Source organism: Callionymus lyra, chromosome 10, assembly GCF_982586985.1.
Source record: "Callionymus lyra chromosome 10, fCalLyr1.hap1.1, whole genome shotgun sequence".
NCBI lineage: Eukaryota > Metazoa > Chordata > Actinopteri > Syngnathiformes > Callionymidae > Callionymus > Callionymus lyra.
This window is the reverse complement of record NC_141827.1, coordinates 9,596,371-9,615,272: the sequence shown is the minus strand read 5'-3', so window position 1 is coordinate 9,615,272 and position 18,902 is coordinate 9,596,371. Positions and strand designations below refer to the sequence as shown.

Here is an 18,902-nt window from a genome sequence, read left to right as displayed (position 1 = left end):
AAACGACGAGCGCAGAACAGGGAGGGACTTATCTTGACGTCTCCGGGGGCGCCTCCAGGTTCTTCTCCTTCTTCTCCTCCTCCTCCAGCAGAGGTTCAGTCGATCTTCATCCTCCACCTGCAGACATGTCCAAGCGCTTCTACGAGCTCACGGCCAAACTCCTGAGCGGGGAGACCTTCAAGTTCTCCTCGCTGCAGGGCAAGGTGGTGCTGATCGAGAACGTGGCGTCTCTCTGAGGAACGACCACCAGGGACTACACCCAGATGAACGAGCTGCACGAGCGCTACGGCGCGCGGGGGCTCGTGATCCTCGGGGTTCCCTGCAACCAGTTCGGCCACCAGGTGAGACCAGAACCTTCACTCAGGTGCTCAGGGTCGCGGCTAAAAAAAATTCCGAGAGACACGTTATTTGTACGTGCGAAAAAAACAAAATAAAAGCGTTTCCTCCGTATTTATTAATGTAATATACATGTATTTTTGTTACTTTAAAAGTAGTTTTTTGAAGTTTAAATTAATTTATAAAAATGCGTTGAGTGAGGAAATAGTGGTTACACAACATGTCTGTGTGTTAATGTGTAACCATGACTTGACAAACTTGTGTAAGTTTGTCAATGGATGCCTTTTATTTGCATCAGCAGGAAGTAAATCTGCGACTGTTTTTCTTCTTCCTCTTTAAAAAGTACAACTTGATAAACAATTCCTGGTAAAGTTGAGGAAATGCGCACTTTAACTTTTGTTAGTGTCGTCATGGGTTACAAGAAATTACAACACTGACTTTCCTACAATCAGTCTTGTCTTAAAAATAAAAATAATAAAACGACAAATGTTATGAAAGTTTTAATCGTTTTTCTTTAACATTTATTATATTAAATGTCACTAAAAAGTATTTTTTAAATTTGTTTTTTAAAACTTTGAAAGTTAACTTTTCAGCCTTTCTTTGAACGAGAAAGTGAGACTTTTTTCTTTTTTATATATATATATATATATATATTCTAAAGCGTAACAAACACTGTGTTCGACATATGCTAAATTAAAATAAATATATTATTTTATTTAAACATTTGCGATCTTATTTGATTGGAATATTGACAAGTACTAGTAAACCTGGTGTTTAACTTGTGACCCCGGGTTGGAAAAGCGCTCTACAAATATATATTACTTACTTACTTTATTTCCTTATCATTAATATTACTATGAATGGATTGTAATTTTTGTCCTTAAAGTTTATTTAATATCACAAACCTTCTTAATCCTATTAACCTTTGTTAATTATATTAAAATAAATCCTTTAAATGTGAATATTAATATGTTAAAAATACCTTAAATATTTCAAAAATAAATTCCATCCATCATTTTAAGTTTAACAATGAGTTTATAGTTATTTATATAAATGATATATGTAATAGAATAGATCCTGTGTTCTTGAGATGTCAAGTAACACTTCAAGTCAAACTGTCTGATACATGTGTCTTTTAACACTCTGTTATATAACTTGCATACTCTGTTCTAGATTTAGACTAGACATGTGTTTTTTAAAATCTGGTACGCATCAAAATACAGGGGGCAACGACACGATATATTGCAATACTGCAGGTACAAGTATATATTTGTAGTATTGTCGAGGAATAACATGTAGAAATCTAATGGGACATCTTCTTTATTAGGGGTTTGTATTTGCAATAATCTGGCAATACAATACGTATCAGGATACAGGGGGCAACGATAAGGTATATTGTTGTATATTACGATACTGTAAGAACAAGGTATATATATTTGTAGTATTGTCGAGTACTTGACTCTGGTGTTGCAGAATTTACAGATCACATGACTCTTGATGAAGTCGTAACTGCTTTCATTTGTTTTCAAACCAAAATATGTTCTAAACATCCGCTTTAAAATCTGCTGGAGTCACTGTATCCTCTCGTCCTCAGTCATGGCTGGGATCTGGCTGGCGTTCATTGTTCCTTTAGCTGCAGAGGACTTAATGACTGCTGCCATCTAGCGGATGGAAGTTTAATTAAAAAACAAAAATGAATAAAAATTGTGAATATTTAATATATATATATATATATATACGAATTTTGAAACACTATTTTTCCTGATACTGTATCAATATTACTTCACAAACCTAATTTAAACTGTTAAAACGCATATTTTTTTTCTTGCACTTTCACAACTTAATGAAGCATTAAAAAGACAAATGAATGTCCTGCTGTAAGACTTCCTAATAACTTCATGTTGTCCTGCAGGAGAACTGCAAGAACGAAGAAATCCTTCTGTCCTTGAAACACATCCGTCCTGGCAATGGCTTCGAGCCCAAGTTCCAGCTGCTGGAGAAATGCGAGGTGAACGGGAAGGACGCACATCCTCTGTTTACGTTCCTCAGGGAGAGCCTGCCGACCCCCAGCGACGACCCGTCCTCCCTTATGAACGACCCCAGGTCCATCATCTGGAGCCCCGTGTGCAGGAACGACGTGTCCTGGAACTTCGAGAAGTTCCTCATCGCCTCGGACGGCTCGCCCTTCAAGCGCTACGGCAGGAGGTTCCTCACCAGCGACATCGACGGCGACATCAAGAAGCTACTGAACCAGGCTAACTAAAAGGTCGCGGGGTCGCAGCGGCCGTGCTCTCCTTGACAACCATGTGCTCCGGTCTTTCACCGTATGAAGGTTCCCTCTGAAACCAAACCTGTGAGGAGGTGGACCTGATGTCACGTCAAAGACTGAGAGTCTGATGCATGGTTGGACGACGGCACGGCTGCTTTTTCTAATAAATATTTTTTCCTCCATCAAAGTTGTATCTTTTAACCTTTGAGTCAAACCACTATCAACCAATGATTCATTAACACTTTACAAGCGTATGTCAGGAACAAGAGTTGCATCATTTCCTCGCTGGCAGGACGCCGAGGTCTTGAGAGGAGGAGCTGAAGCCGAGGATCTTAAGACGTGTCTGAGATGAGATCTGCAGCCAAACCGCTCTCTGATTTAAAACTGTCATACCAAGTGATTTTTAGGATTTCAGTACGGAAGTATATCAGTGCCATCGTTTTGAATTGTTTTTAAATTGAAAAAATCAAATGGGTATACAGTACATTACTTCAATGATTCCCAAATGTTTTTTTTTTAAACTCTAATTGGTAGAATTTTAAATTGACTTAAAATCTTCGTCGTATAAAAGCATAATTTACACCATTTTTAGAGAAATGTTTTGAATATTTTTAAAACTAGAAAAAAAACCCAACTAATTCAACCTTTTATACAGAATATATTTAATTAAACATTTAAATTTTCAAAAACATTTTATATGTAATTAAAAAAAAAATTCAACTCCAATATAACACATTGTAATTAATTATTCAAGATATTTCAATGTTTTAACTTAAAAAAAAAGTTTCAAATTAAAAATGTTTAATGCAACCATTCAATTTTTTGATGAAGCTACTATACTTCAGTACTGATTTAGCAACTCATGGAGAGTTTCTTACAAGCTGCCTTTCATCCAATAAGTAATTTTTATTTGTATAGCGCTTTTCCAGACCAGGGTCACAAAGCGCTTAAACAATCAAAACAATATTCAATAAAGTATATACTTTAAAGATCAAGATAAAACTGATAACACAACAGGAGTTCCAGAAAATCAAGGAAAAGCCTGAACAAATAAAAATGTCTTAAGATGTTTCTTGAAGGAGTCAGTAGATCTTCAAACACAGAGATCGTTCCAAAGCTTAGGAGCAACAGCCTGGAAGGATTTCTCTCCATATTAAATCTTCAAAAGCAGGTTCCAAAAAAATATATATACTCAGCAAAAATAGACTTCCCAGGAATAAACGAAAAAACTGCCGCCATCGTTTTAAAGAATCTGACGCTTAGCAGGACGACTACGTCACTGGGAACGTTTACTGCTCCATCCAAGACTCAAGAGAAGCAACAGGAATATTCGTCACACACACAGTGATTCCTCACGTGGTGTTTACTAAAGTAAAAGAGGGCCATAAATAAAGTTGTAGGTATTTTATTTTCTTCACTGGCTGTGTCGTTTACAGAGCAGCATCGACAAGACTAACAAGCTGTTGCAGGAAAGCCAGGCGTCCATACAAGCAGACACAACTTCAACACATCATGATCTAAAAGTGAGCTCGACCCTTAAGCGCCTCCGCAACGACCGCTGGTCGGAAGATTGTTGAACTCCTTCGGGAGAATCCAAAAGCGCCCCGTTTCCTCCCCGTCGGGTCGTGGGAGTTTTAAAGGCCGCCTTCAACGTGATTATAAAAAAGATATGGTGTCTGAGAGTCGACCGTTGCATGTGGGTCTCCGCGGGATGGATCAGGTCCCAGAGTCGTCTTTATTTATTCATTATCGTGATTTCATCCCCAGGGTTTGACCTCGGAACAGATTATTATGGATTCATCTAGGCACATAGTATCCTACTCTTAACGTTTGTACACCATAAATAACTCCGAACACTTTGGTTGAAACATGATGTGCATTTGGCTTATTTTAAAAGAAAAAAAAAAAAAAAAGACTTCTTAGTGGGCAAAAGAAACATTTGTTTATGTACACGTGAACCGCTAACATTCTGTGCATCCAGTGAGAAAATCTATATCCGTTATGTTCAGGAGAAATCAGTCGGTCACCCACCGATTGGGAAGAAAACTCCAAAGTCCGAGACGACGCCAGTCAAATAAAATGTGGATGAAGTCTTTGTCGTTTTTTTTTTTCCCCCCCGTTTCTCGTCTTCCGTCACATCTTTAGTCTCCGCTTTCAGTGCACGTCACGTCGACGCTCCTCAGTTTGTGTCCATGTGGTCCTCGGCCGCCTCGGGATCTCCTCCCAGGGAGGCGGAGGGCGGCGGGCTGGAGGACTCCTTCTCCCGCCGCTGGTAGAACAGCACGTAGGCGGCTTTGGTCTGGAGACGAGGAGGAGGATTAGGTTACTACGACGACACGCGACACCCAACACACAAGAGGCTCATTCATCGATACAGAGGAACAGACGGGATACGAACGTTTACAAAAGCTTCTCTGATTAAAACCGGTCTGTCGAGTAACTTCCTGATTAAGTTTTGGTTAAAGGAAGTTCAAACTAAAAAGGAAAAGGTTATGTTGGCAAAACTGCGAAAACAGAGCCGTGATCTATACGTTGATGACAGAAGAGACAACCATTGATAATATGAACACCTGACAAAAACAAAAACACATCTACAAATCATCAAAAACAGTCACATTATGTGTGTTTTCTTTCTTGATTCTCTATGATTTCTTAGTGAAAATACTTGCACGTCATCAGTTCACTACATTATTCTTGTTAATTATTACATTTGTATCCGTCTCACATTTAATCCTTTTCTTACAAGTTAATTTACAACTTTATCGACACTTACACGGTCACAGTTTCTGAAGGTCCAGCTGATTGGACCAGCCCCAACACGAGTAAGAAAATAAACCAATGGGCTGCTTTCTTTGTCATTAGCCCCGCCCATTGAGTGGGACCACTGAACGATTGAATTGGATCAGCTGGTTATCAATTAAAACAGCTGATTCCATGTTTGAAGGATGACTGGATACAACTATTTGTATGAATTAAACACAATTTACAGTCAAACAAATGTTTTGTTTTGAAAATTCGCAGGAAGTGCTTTACTTTTATCACTCATTTCCTGCCTGAACGATCTCATCAACATGGTGCTGTGACCTCATGTGGATAAACCAGAAACCAATCCTGTTTTTAGAAAAAAGCGCAAGACCTTTTGTTGATTTACACTAAAGTATCACAATAAAGTATTTCTCACCACAATCTGGTCCTCGGACGAAGAGGTGACACAGCTGTCGTCGAAGTAATACCACTGACCGTCCACTTTGTTCTTGCCGTAGGCCGTGTCTGTCACAGAGGAGGATGTGAGAGAAGAAAAAAAAACAAAAAAACACTTGATTTATGACGCATGAAGCAACACGGGCTGGAACCAAAACTTGACGAGCAGAGTGACTCACAGTGACCTCCTCCCAGTCCTCCATAGTGGTTCGACACGGCGACCAGGTCGTAGACGTACGGCTCGGCCTTTGGGTCGCACACGAACTCAGACATGTCCAGATCCCTGCAGACCCAAGCAAACGAAAAATTTATCAGATCAGACAAACACTCTTATATTGTCATTTATTCCTTATCGGGGTCGCGGGGAGACTGGAGCCTATCCCAGTTTCATTAGGCGAGAGGCAGGGGAGACCCTGGACAGGATGCCAGTCTTTCACAGGACATACACACGGACAACTTCCCCAAGTTCCCAATTAACCTCTGTAGGTTTTTGGACTGTGGGAGGAAACCGGAGTGCCCGGAGTAAACCCATGCAACATGGTGATAACTATATTATCACGTAAGCAAAATAAAAAGTATTTTAACACCAACAGGTCTTTCTTAAAATCACTTCAGGACTGCCTGGTTTCAAACACAATCAAGTTCCAAACTGGCAGCAGTTTCACACGTCCTTGAAGAAACGTTTCCCCTTTTGAACGGAAGTTTACAAAGAAATGTCACAGTTGCAATCTGAAGATACTCGTCGCTCAACAGTTGAAGACGAGAGTGTTTGATATACTTCAAAGACTTTTTAGTGTAGTTATACGAGCCCGGACTCCTTTCTTACTTGAGAGTCGTCTTAGTATTTTAATATCTACAGTAAGTTATTCATTTCATAGTTTAAGCGTTTATTAAATTGTATTTTTTCACACAAGTTATATCAAGTTTTTTTATTACCGACTATTTTTTATTACTTGCCTTTGAGAATTAAAAAGAAAACCCTGCTTGTGTTAGGACTTTTAAAGCAGAACTCGCCTTCAAACTAATAGTTTTTTTTTAAATTAGTGGTTAATTTAGATTGAAATACAATTTAAATTTTGTGTCATCTCAAGACCAGAGTACGCATGTTATCTCAGGTCATGATATAACGATATAAATGTAAGTGAGCTAGTTTTATTGTTACTTAACTAGAACCAATTCAGTTTTTTTTAAAGCCCTTGCATCCCACGTGAAATGACTCCTTGAGATGTAGAAGCAATAAAGATGCATAGATAGATAAGATGGATAAACTCTACGTTTGATCCCGCCGCTGTCATTTTCTTTAAAGATTTTAGGAAAACTCATCTTGTATTTTACAGTTTACAACATTCATTTTGTTATAAGTAGAGGAAAATGTAACAAGAGAATCAGACTTACTGGACTCTAATCATATACATTGTTGCAGCTACAACACTAACATAAGAAATCAAAGGGTGTGGTTTCAACTGTAGCAGTAGTTCTGGTCACAACGGTCAGAACAAGATAAACACTTAACGACGCACCAGAGATGTTTATCTAGTTGTGTACCAGTCAACTCACTCGGGGTGTTTTCTTCAGACTAAGAAAACACCATATTGGCGCTGCAGCTCTGTACGTGTGCAGACCTGAGAGTAAACATTCATGTTTATAATCTTCCAGGTTTCTCTGAGGACCAGTGGGTGTCGGTTCAACCCCAGCAGGTCCATTCTTGCCTCGACAAGCAAACGTGTCACAATGAGGAAATGTGTAAATATGTATAGTAAAATATATCTTTAGGACCAGAAAATATCGTAAGAGTTTGATTCCTGATAACAGTATTGAAGTTATAAACTGATGGAAGAAAATATGTATTTGATTTTAAAAAAGCTTTGTTTTGAAGATTAGAAAAGTTAGTTAATTTACATTTTTGAAGACAATAAAGGTGTTTCAACTCAATAGTTTCTGACCACAATCTGAAAAGGAACAAATATAAACAAGCACAAATAGTTTTGTCTGGAAAAGTGATTTGCTGTAAATTTGCAAGAGCGCAACACAACTTAAATGTTGTTTTTGTATCGCGTTCTATCATAATAAAGTAGAAAAGATCAACACTAGGCGTGATTTTATTGATTTCAGACATTCATGAATTCATATTAATGGATGAAACCACTTAGATTACGACAATCAAAGGGCTATAACTTTGTAAAAGCCAGAAAAGCCCACAGATCTCCACCAAGCTGCTCATTTACTTGCATATATTTTTTAAACAATATTATTGACACAAATTTAGATAATACCTAGCCATTTAAATGATCATTGATAATGAGTTCAACACTCACAACTGTCATAAAAGAGGAGAAATGGAAGCTTTCTATTATCATAGGAGCAATGGAAAATACCCTTCAAGTTAGAAAATTAACCAATTAAAAGTGATTTAACGCATGTTAATATTGTTATATTTTTTTCTTTCCTTCCTTAATGATCCTAAACATCGGTGCCTCGACACGACGAGCCGATGGAGCTCTTGGTTCCCCTTGGTCCTTAAAACTCTTCACTGGCTTCCATTTTCTTTCAGGATCAACTTTAAAATTCTGGTTCTTACTTTCAGATCTATTCATGGTCAGGCTCCTCCTTACATCACTGATCTGATCCAGCCTTACACCCCAGCTCGGGCTCTGAGGTCTGTGGATCAGAATCTACTTATGGTTCCACGCACACGGTTCAGGACCAGAGGAGAGAAATCTTTTCAGGCTGTTGCTCCTAAGCTTTGGAACGATGTTCCTCTCTCTTTGCGCTTGATGGATCTACTGACTCTTTTAAGAAACATCTTAAGACGTTTCTATTTGTTCAGGCTTTTCCTTGAATTTCTCGAACTCCTGTGTTGTTCTCAGTATTATCTTGACCTTTAAAGTAAGTACTTTTTTGAGTATTGTTTTGTTTGTTTAAGCGCTTTGTGACCCTGGTCTCGAAAAGCGCTATATAAATAAATATTACTTACTTACCTTATTTTTGTGCGAGTAACCTGAAGAATATGCATGATGGATATGCATTAGTTCTACTATGGCGACACTATGAGGTGAATCAGCTGCTCCTTTTTAATTAAAAATTCCTTCAAATGTCATTGAAGTCTAATCCTTTAATCGTCTGTTATATTGCTGGGAGTGGGTTAAACAGAGCGATGACGGAGCCTCCCTGGCTGAGGTAATGAGCTGAAATCTGAAGTCTGCATACCTGATGGGGAAGTCCACCACGGTGTCCAGCTTGTCGCGCCAACAGCGATTGTAGGAGAAGCGCTTCAGGTGAACGACCAGGATGCGAGGAAGCGACCACAGGTCAAACTTTTTCGTCGCCTGCTGGTGTTTTTTACAGGTGGGACAGTACCTGCGGGGAGAGAGAGTGAGACTCTTTAGATACGAGACTCATTTTATAGAACCTGTGACGTCCTACGGCGTACCATGGATCATATTCTCCAAGCGTCTCCATGGTGGTGAACAGTTCGATACACTCCCTCAGAGCCACGGTGCCTTTCTTCTTGGTGGAGTGGTGCATGCTGTCATGAGTCTCGTAAGCCTAAGACAAAACACACGGGTTACACGTCTGTGTGACGAGCAACTTGTAGATCCGGTGACGGAGCAAACATGCCGACCTCCGCCTCCTGCTCGTCGTAGCACAGCTTCTTCGACTCCGTGTCCCAATCGATAGCCACCGTGGAATGTGCTGCAGGAACAAATGGGGAAAAAGTGCTACGTCAGCAGAAAGTGACAAGCATTACAGTGTAATAGAAATGACACCGACGGTTCAGTTTGAGGACACTTCCGTCACAGGGCAGCTGACTGATGTTGGCCGTCCCGTAAGAGTTGACGATGCTGAAGGCGAAGAGCTTGTCCGACAAGGACATCGGCTTCTTAGCGTTGCTCGTCGATCCGTTTTCCAACTCGGAAGTGTCTTCATCGTCATCGTCTTCTGACTGGCCGTCGTCACGATTCGGACTCACTTGGTGGTCCATTTCTTCCTCCTCGCCTTAACACACACACACACAGACATAAACATCCTGAATCATGTGACTTCCTTTTTCCATGACCTTAAGGCAAGTACTTTTTTACTTTCAAGTGCAGTACAGATTACGATAGAATATCAGTCAGAAATTGATTTTAATTTTAATGACATCAATTCATTGTTTGGATTAGAAGGCATTTGATCTTTTGAGGCTCTTCAGTCTGAAAATATGGCTGCCCTTCACTCACGGGCTTCCCAGTGACTATATTACATGTATGTAGTAACAGTTCCATCAGAATAATGGATGTTGTATTTTTTTTTATTTTTTTTAAAAGCATGAAATCATTTTTGGAATAATCAAATTAAAAAAAATGCATTTAAAGATCGAACTGTTATTGATTTAATTCAAACAAATGTTGTTTTTTTCCTCCACACATCGAGTTTGAAACTAATTAAAAAATAAATGCTTTGAATATTTGTTCATTTGTATCCTTTTAAGTTCAATATCTGGTGCCACGAGAGAGAAAGAAAGGGAAAGAGAGAAAGAGAGAGAGATGCACGTTTAAAGAAAATCTACCCTTTTCATATAGAATTTATTTATCTAGATTATTCCCAAAAAAATGTAATGCTAAAAGAAAAAAAGGTTTAAGTTTACAAAATTTAAAGTTTCATCATCTAAGATTGTATATTCTGATGGCACTGATATACTAGCATATAAACAATAGTTACACAAATTGCAACTTGTAAAGTGTTTTACCTCCGATTTCAAGTTTTCCATTTACATAAAAAAATCAATACTAAAGTGCATTTAAACAATTTGTTTTAATGCACTTTTAACCTCTAATGCAGCAACAGTGTTTAAAAATGACCTGATACATATACATTTTATTCTTTCATGCAACTACTACTTACCGTCACACAGTCCATTGGTTTCGGTGCACGTCTGCGGGCAGTTGTTGAGGTTGCTGCTGCTGCTGCTGCTGCTGCTGGCACTGCGAGAAGTTCCCTCGGCGGCAGAAGGACTCTCTGCGACGTCGTTGTGGTTTGACGCGCCGGAACATTCAGCTGCTTGGCTGCAGCTCGCAGATGCGGCTGAAGCAGACGCTTTGCTTTCGCTGCTGGGATTTTGTGGGCGTTTTACGTAGCGTCTGAAATACAAACCCCAAAGTTGACGATATTTATTTTTGGGGATTAAAAAAAACAAAACAAATCGTAACAAGACGAACACAAACTAAATGTTCTTTCATTACATAAATCGGTCTGTGAGGCTTTTTATACTGTTACTCATTTTTTTACTCCAAAGGAATACAAGTTACTTTTGAAATACCAACACGCCATTTCAGTCAAGTTTACCCAAAAATAGATAAGTAGTGAAAAACAATAAAACACAAACTCTAAATGGAACCATGTAAAAACAGAGAAACCAGTCAGAGGCACCTGCCGATTCAGCGTAATTGTGAGGTTTATTTTTAAGGACTTTATTTAAAGTTATTATAGCAGTATATCAGCGACATCAGAACATTGGATGGTTGAATTTAACATTTCAAATGTTTGTATCTTTTTAATCATTGTTTAATTAATTAATTTAATTTCTATATTTAAGGATCACTTGCTTGTTTTTTTGTTTTTTTTTTAAATAATTGGATAAAATATTTTCCAAAATTTAAAAACATACACCAATATGCAGAAAAACTTAATTTCATAAAACTTTACTTAATATAAACTAATTAAACCTTTAAATATTCTAATTATGAATGCATTAAAAAAAACATTTTGATAATACATTTTCAAGTAAGTTTATAACATTTAAAATATAAATTCAACCATTAATGAAGCCTACTCCCATCAGTATGTGTGAATGGCTGTCAAAGCGCTTTGTGACCCTGGTCTAGAAAGGCGCTATATAAATAGAGATTATTATTATTTATTATTATTATTATTAAATATTGCGATGACACTGATGCAAGTAATGGTTAAAACAGACATGTTTATCTAGTTTGGCATGAGTAAATTCACTCTAGCTAATGCAGACATTTCTGCTTTCACTTCAGGGATTCTGCTTGTTTTACAATGAAAACTGGAAGTGGAAAGAAATATTTTCTTATCCTCTAAACACAGAAAATAAAAACTCCCAACATTTGACTCACCCGATTCTTTCAAGGATCTTGTCATAAAGAGCGTCTGCTGTGAGGTTCTGCTTGGGCACCGTGATGAGAAGAGGCTGACCAAACAACATGGTGCTCGTGGAGCTTCCCGTGTGTTTGGAATGTCGCTCCCTGAAGTACACCGGCAGGTTCATCTTCTCTCCGTCCTCCTCCTGGACCTCGTAACTGCAGCCACAGCACAACAGAGAAGTGAGAATCTGCCGACACGAGCGGCGGTCAACAACTAAAGACCTACACAAAGATGTCGTCCTTCTCCATGATCTGGTTCAAGGCATCGTCTCGTTTGTAAAGTTTATGGAACCTATGATTATAAACGTCGGCCACCACCATCTGAAACCAAAAGTCGAGAATCCATTGAGAACGTTTTAGACTTTAAAAAGAAAGTCTCATTGGTCGTTCTTACGTTTTCCGCGGGGATTCCACAGAACCTTGACAAGGCGCTGCACAGGTCTATCACTGATCCCAGTTTGTTGACTACAACTCGATACTGTGTCGAGGAAGAACGCTGCGTTAGGTACACAAGATCCCTGCCGGTGGCTGGTCAACATCTCACCTGCGTGGGCTTGGATTGAGGGTCTGCTCGCACCAAGAAGACCTCCATGGTGCGATCTTTCCTCATGGGCAGAGGCAGTGTGAGGTAGCAGAATGGGTCAAAGGTCACAGAAACCTTGGCGCACTCCGGACACACCAAAGTGGATTTGAAGAGGCCGTGAAAAATATCAACGATGATGGAGTCGTTGCGCAGACGATGGTTGGTCCAGGCTTCCTTGGCAACAATCTGCAATTTTAAAAATATCGTAAGATGCACGACGTTGTCTACCGGGCCGGTTCAGTTTCAAGACCAGCTCTTACCTCATCTGGACGGCCCTCTGCGTCCCTCAGGGCCAGGTAGGGCTTCTTCTTCACTCGATTCAGGTCTTCATGAAGACCATCTAACAAGAAAGCCAAGAGCTCCTGGGAGTCCTGCTGCTGATATCCTGAAAACTGGGGAGCAAAGCGTCCGACCTGGGTCTGCAGAAGAAAGTAAGATTCAAAGAGTGAAATCGGGATTCCTTCTTCTGTAAGTCAAGTTCAAGACTTTTTAATACCATTTGAAATTTAAATTAAGACCAAGGGCAAAATGTACCAAAATTAAAAATAAAAACATCATTAATTTCATTACGTTTAGGGACAATTTTACCCCAAAAATGTATTCAATAAACATGACTTTTTAGTGCGTCAACTGTGTCGTACATGTTGCCACATTCAGCTATGAAATTAATGGTGGTTTGACACTTCTCATTCAAATAAATAATGTTGCATTTTCAGATTTAAAACTAAAATAAGCATGCTTTTCATGTTTCATCTTTGAGACTTTTGACATTTTTTTGTGGATGTTTGCTATGGATGGACGTGTTATTGCTGATGGACAACAGAATTTCTTTCTTCGGCGGATCAATAAAGTATCCAAGTATCCATCCATCCATACATCCAAGCATCCATCCATCATAGCATCCATCTATCTATATATTTCTCCATCTATTCTTCCATCTAACTAATTGGATTTCAAACATTGTAATGCAAATTTAGGCCTTCTTTTTTAATATATGCTTAAACCTCGTCAAGTCCAGTTATGTTCTCTTACTTTAAATGTACGTGGAGCGACGTAGCTGCTGCGACTGAGCCACATCTGCTTCACCAGTTCTGCATAGGCCTCTGCAATCTCGCCTCTCATCCCCAGCGGGTTCTCTCTGTTGATCTCCGCCTCATACTGGTCGTTGAGGAAGTAGTCTGTGAGGGAGGAGGCGTTGCTCAGGCACTGCGAGGGGTAACGCACACAAAAAACAAAAACAACATCAGTTACATGGGCAGGACCTGGTGTCATAATCTATATACTTTTCTCACCTGGAGGGCAGAGTTCATGAAGCATGTGTTGCCCAGATTACTGAGACCACACTGGCCAGGCTGCGAATTGGACTCCCTGTAGTTGTAGGACGAGCTGTAGGAGTTGTAGCTTCCTAGTCTGTCGGGAGAGATTATTGTTAACATCCTGGACGAGGAGGACGCACTTGACTTGATAATCAAATATAGAGAGTGACGTCATTCCAATATAAAGATAAGGAACATAAAATGTTGCTCAGGTAAAGTGTTACCTGTTGCCAGAAGAAGTGCTGTTGTTGAGCGAGTAGCCGGGGCTGCAGCCGTTGTCGCCGTTTGTCACCGTCGAGGAGATACTGGCCGAAGAGTTGGAGGAAAGCTTTGGGGTTGTGGTGAAACTTCTGGAGGAGGCCGAGGCAGATCTGAAAAATAATAGAAATATCTGAAACCACTGATTATTCGTTTGTCTTCCTCTTTTTAACAACATAATCCCTTCTTCCTCTTCTCAAAAAAAATGATCACACCATCTTATCGCCTTTGATTCTAAAATAACCATGTTTTATTTCAACTCCTTCTGAATCTTTCCACAATCAAAACTATTTAAACCTTGTCTTATTGTGACCACCTTTGAAATATCATTAATCTCAGTTTCACTTCACGTATGCACATTCCAGTCCTGTGCGTCAGTATCACCCAATATTTACTTTATTATGAACAGGATTTCTTTCCTTCTTCCCCGGCACTGCTCATGTTTAAGTTTTTTTACCAAGATTACAGGTCTCCAACTGACGACATATATTCGTTTAAATCTCTTTCCTGTACTTTACATCAGTTTTCAGTACATTTGTAAAATCGTGATGCAAGTCAAACACAAGTTCTTTCGTATCATCTCTCAGTACAATCGTAGAATCTTCAACTACAATCAAACTCTTTCAACTGAATTTACCAATTTAGAAAATGCAAATAAAAAGAAATGTCAACTGTAAAAAAACATTTTTCAACTACAACCAAATAGTTATACAACAAAAAACATATTTTCAATTATAATCAATTTCCAGCTACATATCAATACGTTTTCAACTGTAATCAAACAATGTTATACTGCATTCAAAAAATTACTTACTCTAGTAATTGTCATACATATTGTTAACAAAAAATTTGAAATGTTACCGAACCATTTCATTTGAGAAGAAGCATTTCCCTGAAAACAAAGGTTTCAGCTTACTTGGAATGGGATGTTTGTCTGGGCCAAGTGCCGTCGTCGTTCTTCTGCTCAATCACGAGCACCTGTGGGAAAACCAGCAGATATCAAACCAGGATCAGGTTTCTCTCAGGATGTTGCTGCAGAAATATAGAAAGACTTAAAGCCGGAGTTAAGACATCATTTAACTTCAGTTCTTCAAAACAGGACGCTACAATATCCTGCTGCCATAAAATTAACATCCGAGTGTTGATCATAAAAAAGCGTGGTAGATCATAAAATAGAATATATAAGAATTTCACAATAGGGAGCAGTGGTCAACCAAATTAAGACTGAAGGTTTGTAGAGTATCTGATTATTAAAGGATCTTATTATTCTACGATAGCAGGTGATGAAATATTACATAGAGGTGCTAAACATTGGGAGGAAATAGAGGGCGCCAAATAAATAAAAACAATAAATAAATGGTCATTACTTGGCCTTGGAAGAGTCCAGCATCCTGAACTGTACTGTCAGGCTTGTTAAGCTGTTCGTAGGTGTTCGTCATGTACTTGTTCCATAATCTTGTTTCCTTTTCTGCTGGAATGTTGAACAGCAACCTCGTTTCTTTTTCAATTGTATCTGTTTGAAAGAAAATATATTTTTTTATTTACCATTTAACAAGATAAGCACCAGATATGCGGGGGGTTTTTTCACTAACCAATGGTATCAGCTTTGCTGAAATGTCGCGTGACAACATTCTCCATGTTGTCGTTCTCACACAAGTTCAGCTCCAGCAGATAGACCTCCACCTTACAGTGCTTGACAAACATGCCGTGTTCAACAACCTTCGGGAAAAACAAAAAGACATTTCATAGAGTGGGCGCATGTTGCATACTATTCAAACATATTAAATATTTAGATACTAAGAGTTATTAACCGTCTGAAATCAATTTCAGTTAAATATGTTTTGTCGAGCAACTCTTTAAAATCAATTTCAGCTTCGATAAAAACCAATGAACCAAAGAGCTTGTGTTGCAATATCTATATAATGAAATAACACACAGGACTCTGAAGCACAAAAAAACCCACAATGAGAGCAATGGGTGTGTATATGTTTATGTATATACATGTATATATACACACATTTTGTTTAATTTGACGTTACCTTCCTGACGATGGGTTTCTGCTCTTCAATGCAGTTGTACCAACTGACCAGCTTGTTCCAAGCATCGGTGGGTACAAGGACATAGTCCAGCTCATCGATAAGGTGCTCTTTCAAAGTTTGACTCTCTTGATCTGTAACACAGGTCACACAGTCCAGTCATTTTACGTACATTTTTCTCAGTCAGAAACTTTGAATCAAATCATCACTTTACCCGAAAACAGCCCGGAGTTGTCGATCGGTCCTGGATAAAGGCTTTGTTCTCCCACCATGTACATGTCCCAGCTATCAAAGCCCACGTACTTCTTCCACTGTTTAAACCAGCGGCTGTCAATCAGATACCTACAAACATGATTAGAATGAGGGTTTTAGACGACAGCAGAAAGACAATAGATAACACTAAAAACAAAAGGGATTTGAGAAAGAATATCTTCCTCTACATATGCGAGCAAGTACAACTGTCGGTTTAATCCAACAATAACAATCATAATGAATTGATCCAGGTTTAACATCTGGACTAGGAGGTCATATTATTTAACCTTTTGGAGGATTTGAACAGAACTGTGAAACTTCAGAGCACAGTTTCAGATTTTGTAACACAATACTCAGGAATGTACAGTATTTAATACCCGATACCCTTTGATACCAAAAAGGATAGGACCCCGAAATGTAATTTATATTATATCAATTTATTTATATGTAATAATATATTGACTTAACAAAAAGAATGCATAAATACGCCCTGTTACAATGTAACCACACCTTAAATAGTTGTCGGAAAAGATACTGCAACTATGACAGCAAGTTTAATGTCTAAATCAGTGCAAAAAAACTGAAAATACGCATCATATCCAAACACAACATTTTAGTATAGACACCTTATAAAGTTTGAATACTTCTGACAACATTAATGACAACATCCTCTTCTTCTCAGACTTTTAAAGGAATCAAACGCTGATAAACTTTGTTGTGAAATGTTTCCGTTTCTCAATCACTGACGGTTGCTTAAACACCAAAATTCTGATAAAATATTCCCCCAATATTTGGGTGGGAGACAACAATAGTGTAGACCCATTTACACAACACGGTCAGATGACAACAGTGCGAAATACATTAAATTGTTTTTATACTTCACTTACACGACAACTACTACAACTGAGGAACTTGTCAAGGGATATACATGTATACAAAATATAAAAAAGGGGGGTTTATCTTATGTGTACTGCCTTAACTGAATCTGATCTGATATCATATTTGTAATAGTCATGTCAACACCAAGGTCCAAGACTACATGTATCAAATTTCACATTCGTCATCTGTGATCCCGGCATTTAATCCTTGAAATCTCGGATCTTAACATTTGACGTCATGGTTCGAAACAACAACTAAGTTTTGCTGAGTCTCTGAGGCTGAAGTACATGTCGTAATATCTGTCAAATCCTCGGTGAAGTTTCCACACACATGCCTCTGCAGGGGAGGCTGGTCTCAGATGCCCTGTCAACACGCCCGGTCCATGAAGAATCGGAAAGACCGGATGAACTGGGCAACAACGGGGTGGACTCAGGCCTAACCCCAGAACCGAAACCTCCCTTCACTTAGCTCTGGTTCTTGCTGATATGAATATTATCTTGACGTCTATATACGGGACAAACATGTCTGTTAGCATGCCCGGTTCGTCACTCGAGAACAATATTCGAGACAACTTGTTATTCCTACTTTGTGTAGTAACAAAAACGGTGTTATTTAACAGTTAAAGCAGTGTTTAGCTCGATATAAAGCTGGCCTATCCCTCGCTTTCGGTTTACCGATATCGAAAGCTGCCCTGCTAGCATGCTAGCTAGCTAGCTAGCTTCCCCCTGTCCCGCGGCTAGCAGGGAGTGAGCTAACGCGAAGCTAACGCGAAGCTAGCTAACTCCCCTCAAATAACCGATTAAAAACGCGGGGTTCTCTGTCTCACCATTCGTCGCCATTTTTGAGAGCCGTTTTCAAAAGGGTTCCGATCGCCTGTTTCTGAGCCTTGGTGTTGTTAGCCTGCGCGGCTACCGGCTCCGAGTCCGCCGCGCCAGCCGACTCGGGTCCGCCTCCCTCGGCCATCATGCAGTGAGTGAGCCGGTGTCGCGTGCACGCGCGCATGGAAGTGAAGCGACGCGCTTCTTCCTCGACGGTTCGAGATGTTCGACACAAAGAAAATTGCACCGCGACGTGGTGGGATTTAATTTTTCTTTTTTTACACAGAAATGTTACTATGATTATTATTATAAAACGTGTAGTGATAAAAATAGTAGTGATAAAATGTTTTACACGTATTTAATGTCACGGTGACCGAATTGATGACGTCATCAAAACATTTCATATATACTGTATATACACTGTATATCATTAAATCGGGTTTGATGGCTTTTTTGTTTATTTTACTCTATATAACTTCATATAAAACACTGAAGGTATTTGGGTCTAAGTCTATTATCTGTTTATTAAACCAAAATGTTAACTCTGTCAGCAGAATTATTGTAAGTAAGTAAGTAATTTTTATTTATATAGCGCTTTCCAGACCAGGGTCACAAAGCGCTTAAACAATCAAAACAATATTCAATAAAGTATATATTTTAAAGATCAAGATAAAACTGATAACACAACAGGAGTTCCAGAAAATCAAGGAAAAGCCTTTTAGTTATTTAATGAAAGCATCAATAAAAACAACTGAAAGTAAAATGAATAAGTGGAACCAAAACAAAAGACGAAATAGAATAAATTCAG

The 18,902-nt window shown here is 38.9% G+C and overlaps 2 protein-coding genes across 2 annotated transcripts; one reads left to right on the top strand and one right to left on the bottom strand.

Moving 5' to 3' along the window:
• Positions 1-56: 56 nt before the first annotated feature.
• Positions 57-2,792, top strand: gpx1b (glutathione peroxidase 1b). The gene is made up of 2 exons (XM_087801871.1): positions 57-341; positions 2,249-2,792. The coding sequence occupies exons 1-2, from the start codon at positions 126-128 to the stop codon at positions 2,597-2,599; spliced, it is 567 nt and encodes a 188-aa protein (XP_087657997.1). The 5' UTR covers positions 57-125; the 3' UTR covers positions 2,600-2,792.
• Positions 2,793-3,994: 1,202 nt separating this feature from the next.
• usp4 (ubiquitin specific peptidase 4) lies at positions 3,995-18,266 on the bottom strand. Its single transcript, XM_087800298.1, has 22 exons — positions 18,103-18,266; positions 16,360-16,487; positions 16,149-16,279; positions 15,702-15,828; positions 15,477-15,622; positions 15,026-15,087; positions 14,076-14,222; positions 13,828-13,945; positions 13,568-13,741; positions 12,796-12,954; positions 12,497-12,721; positions 12,347-12,430; positions 12,179-12,273; positions 11,926-12,108; positions 10,691-10,926; positions 9,578-9,802; positions 9,429-9,499; positions 9,237-9,352; positions 9,014-9,163; positions 5,986-6,089; positions 5,787-5,875; positions 3,995-4,904 (listed from the first exon to the last, which is right to left on the bottom strand). The coding sequence occupies exons 1-22, from the start codon at positions 18,240-18,242 to the stop codon at positions 4,785-4,787; spliced, it is 3,030 nt and encodes a 1,009-aa protein (XP_087656424.1). The 5' UTR covers positions 18,243-18,266; the 3' UTR covers positions 3,995-4,784.
• Between the last annotated feature and the right edge of the window lie 636 nt (positions 18,267-18,902).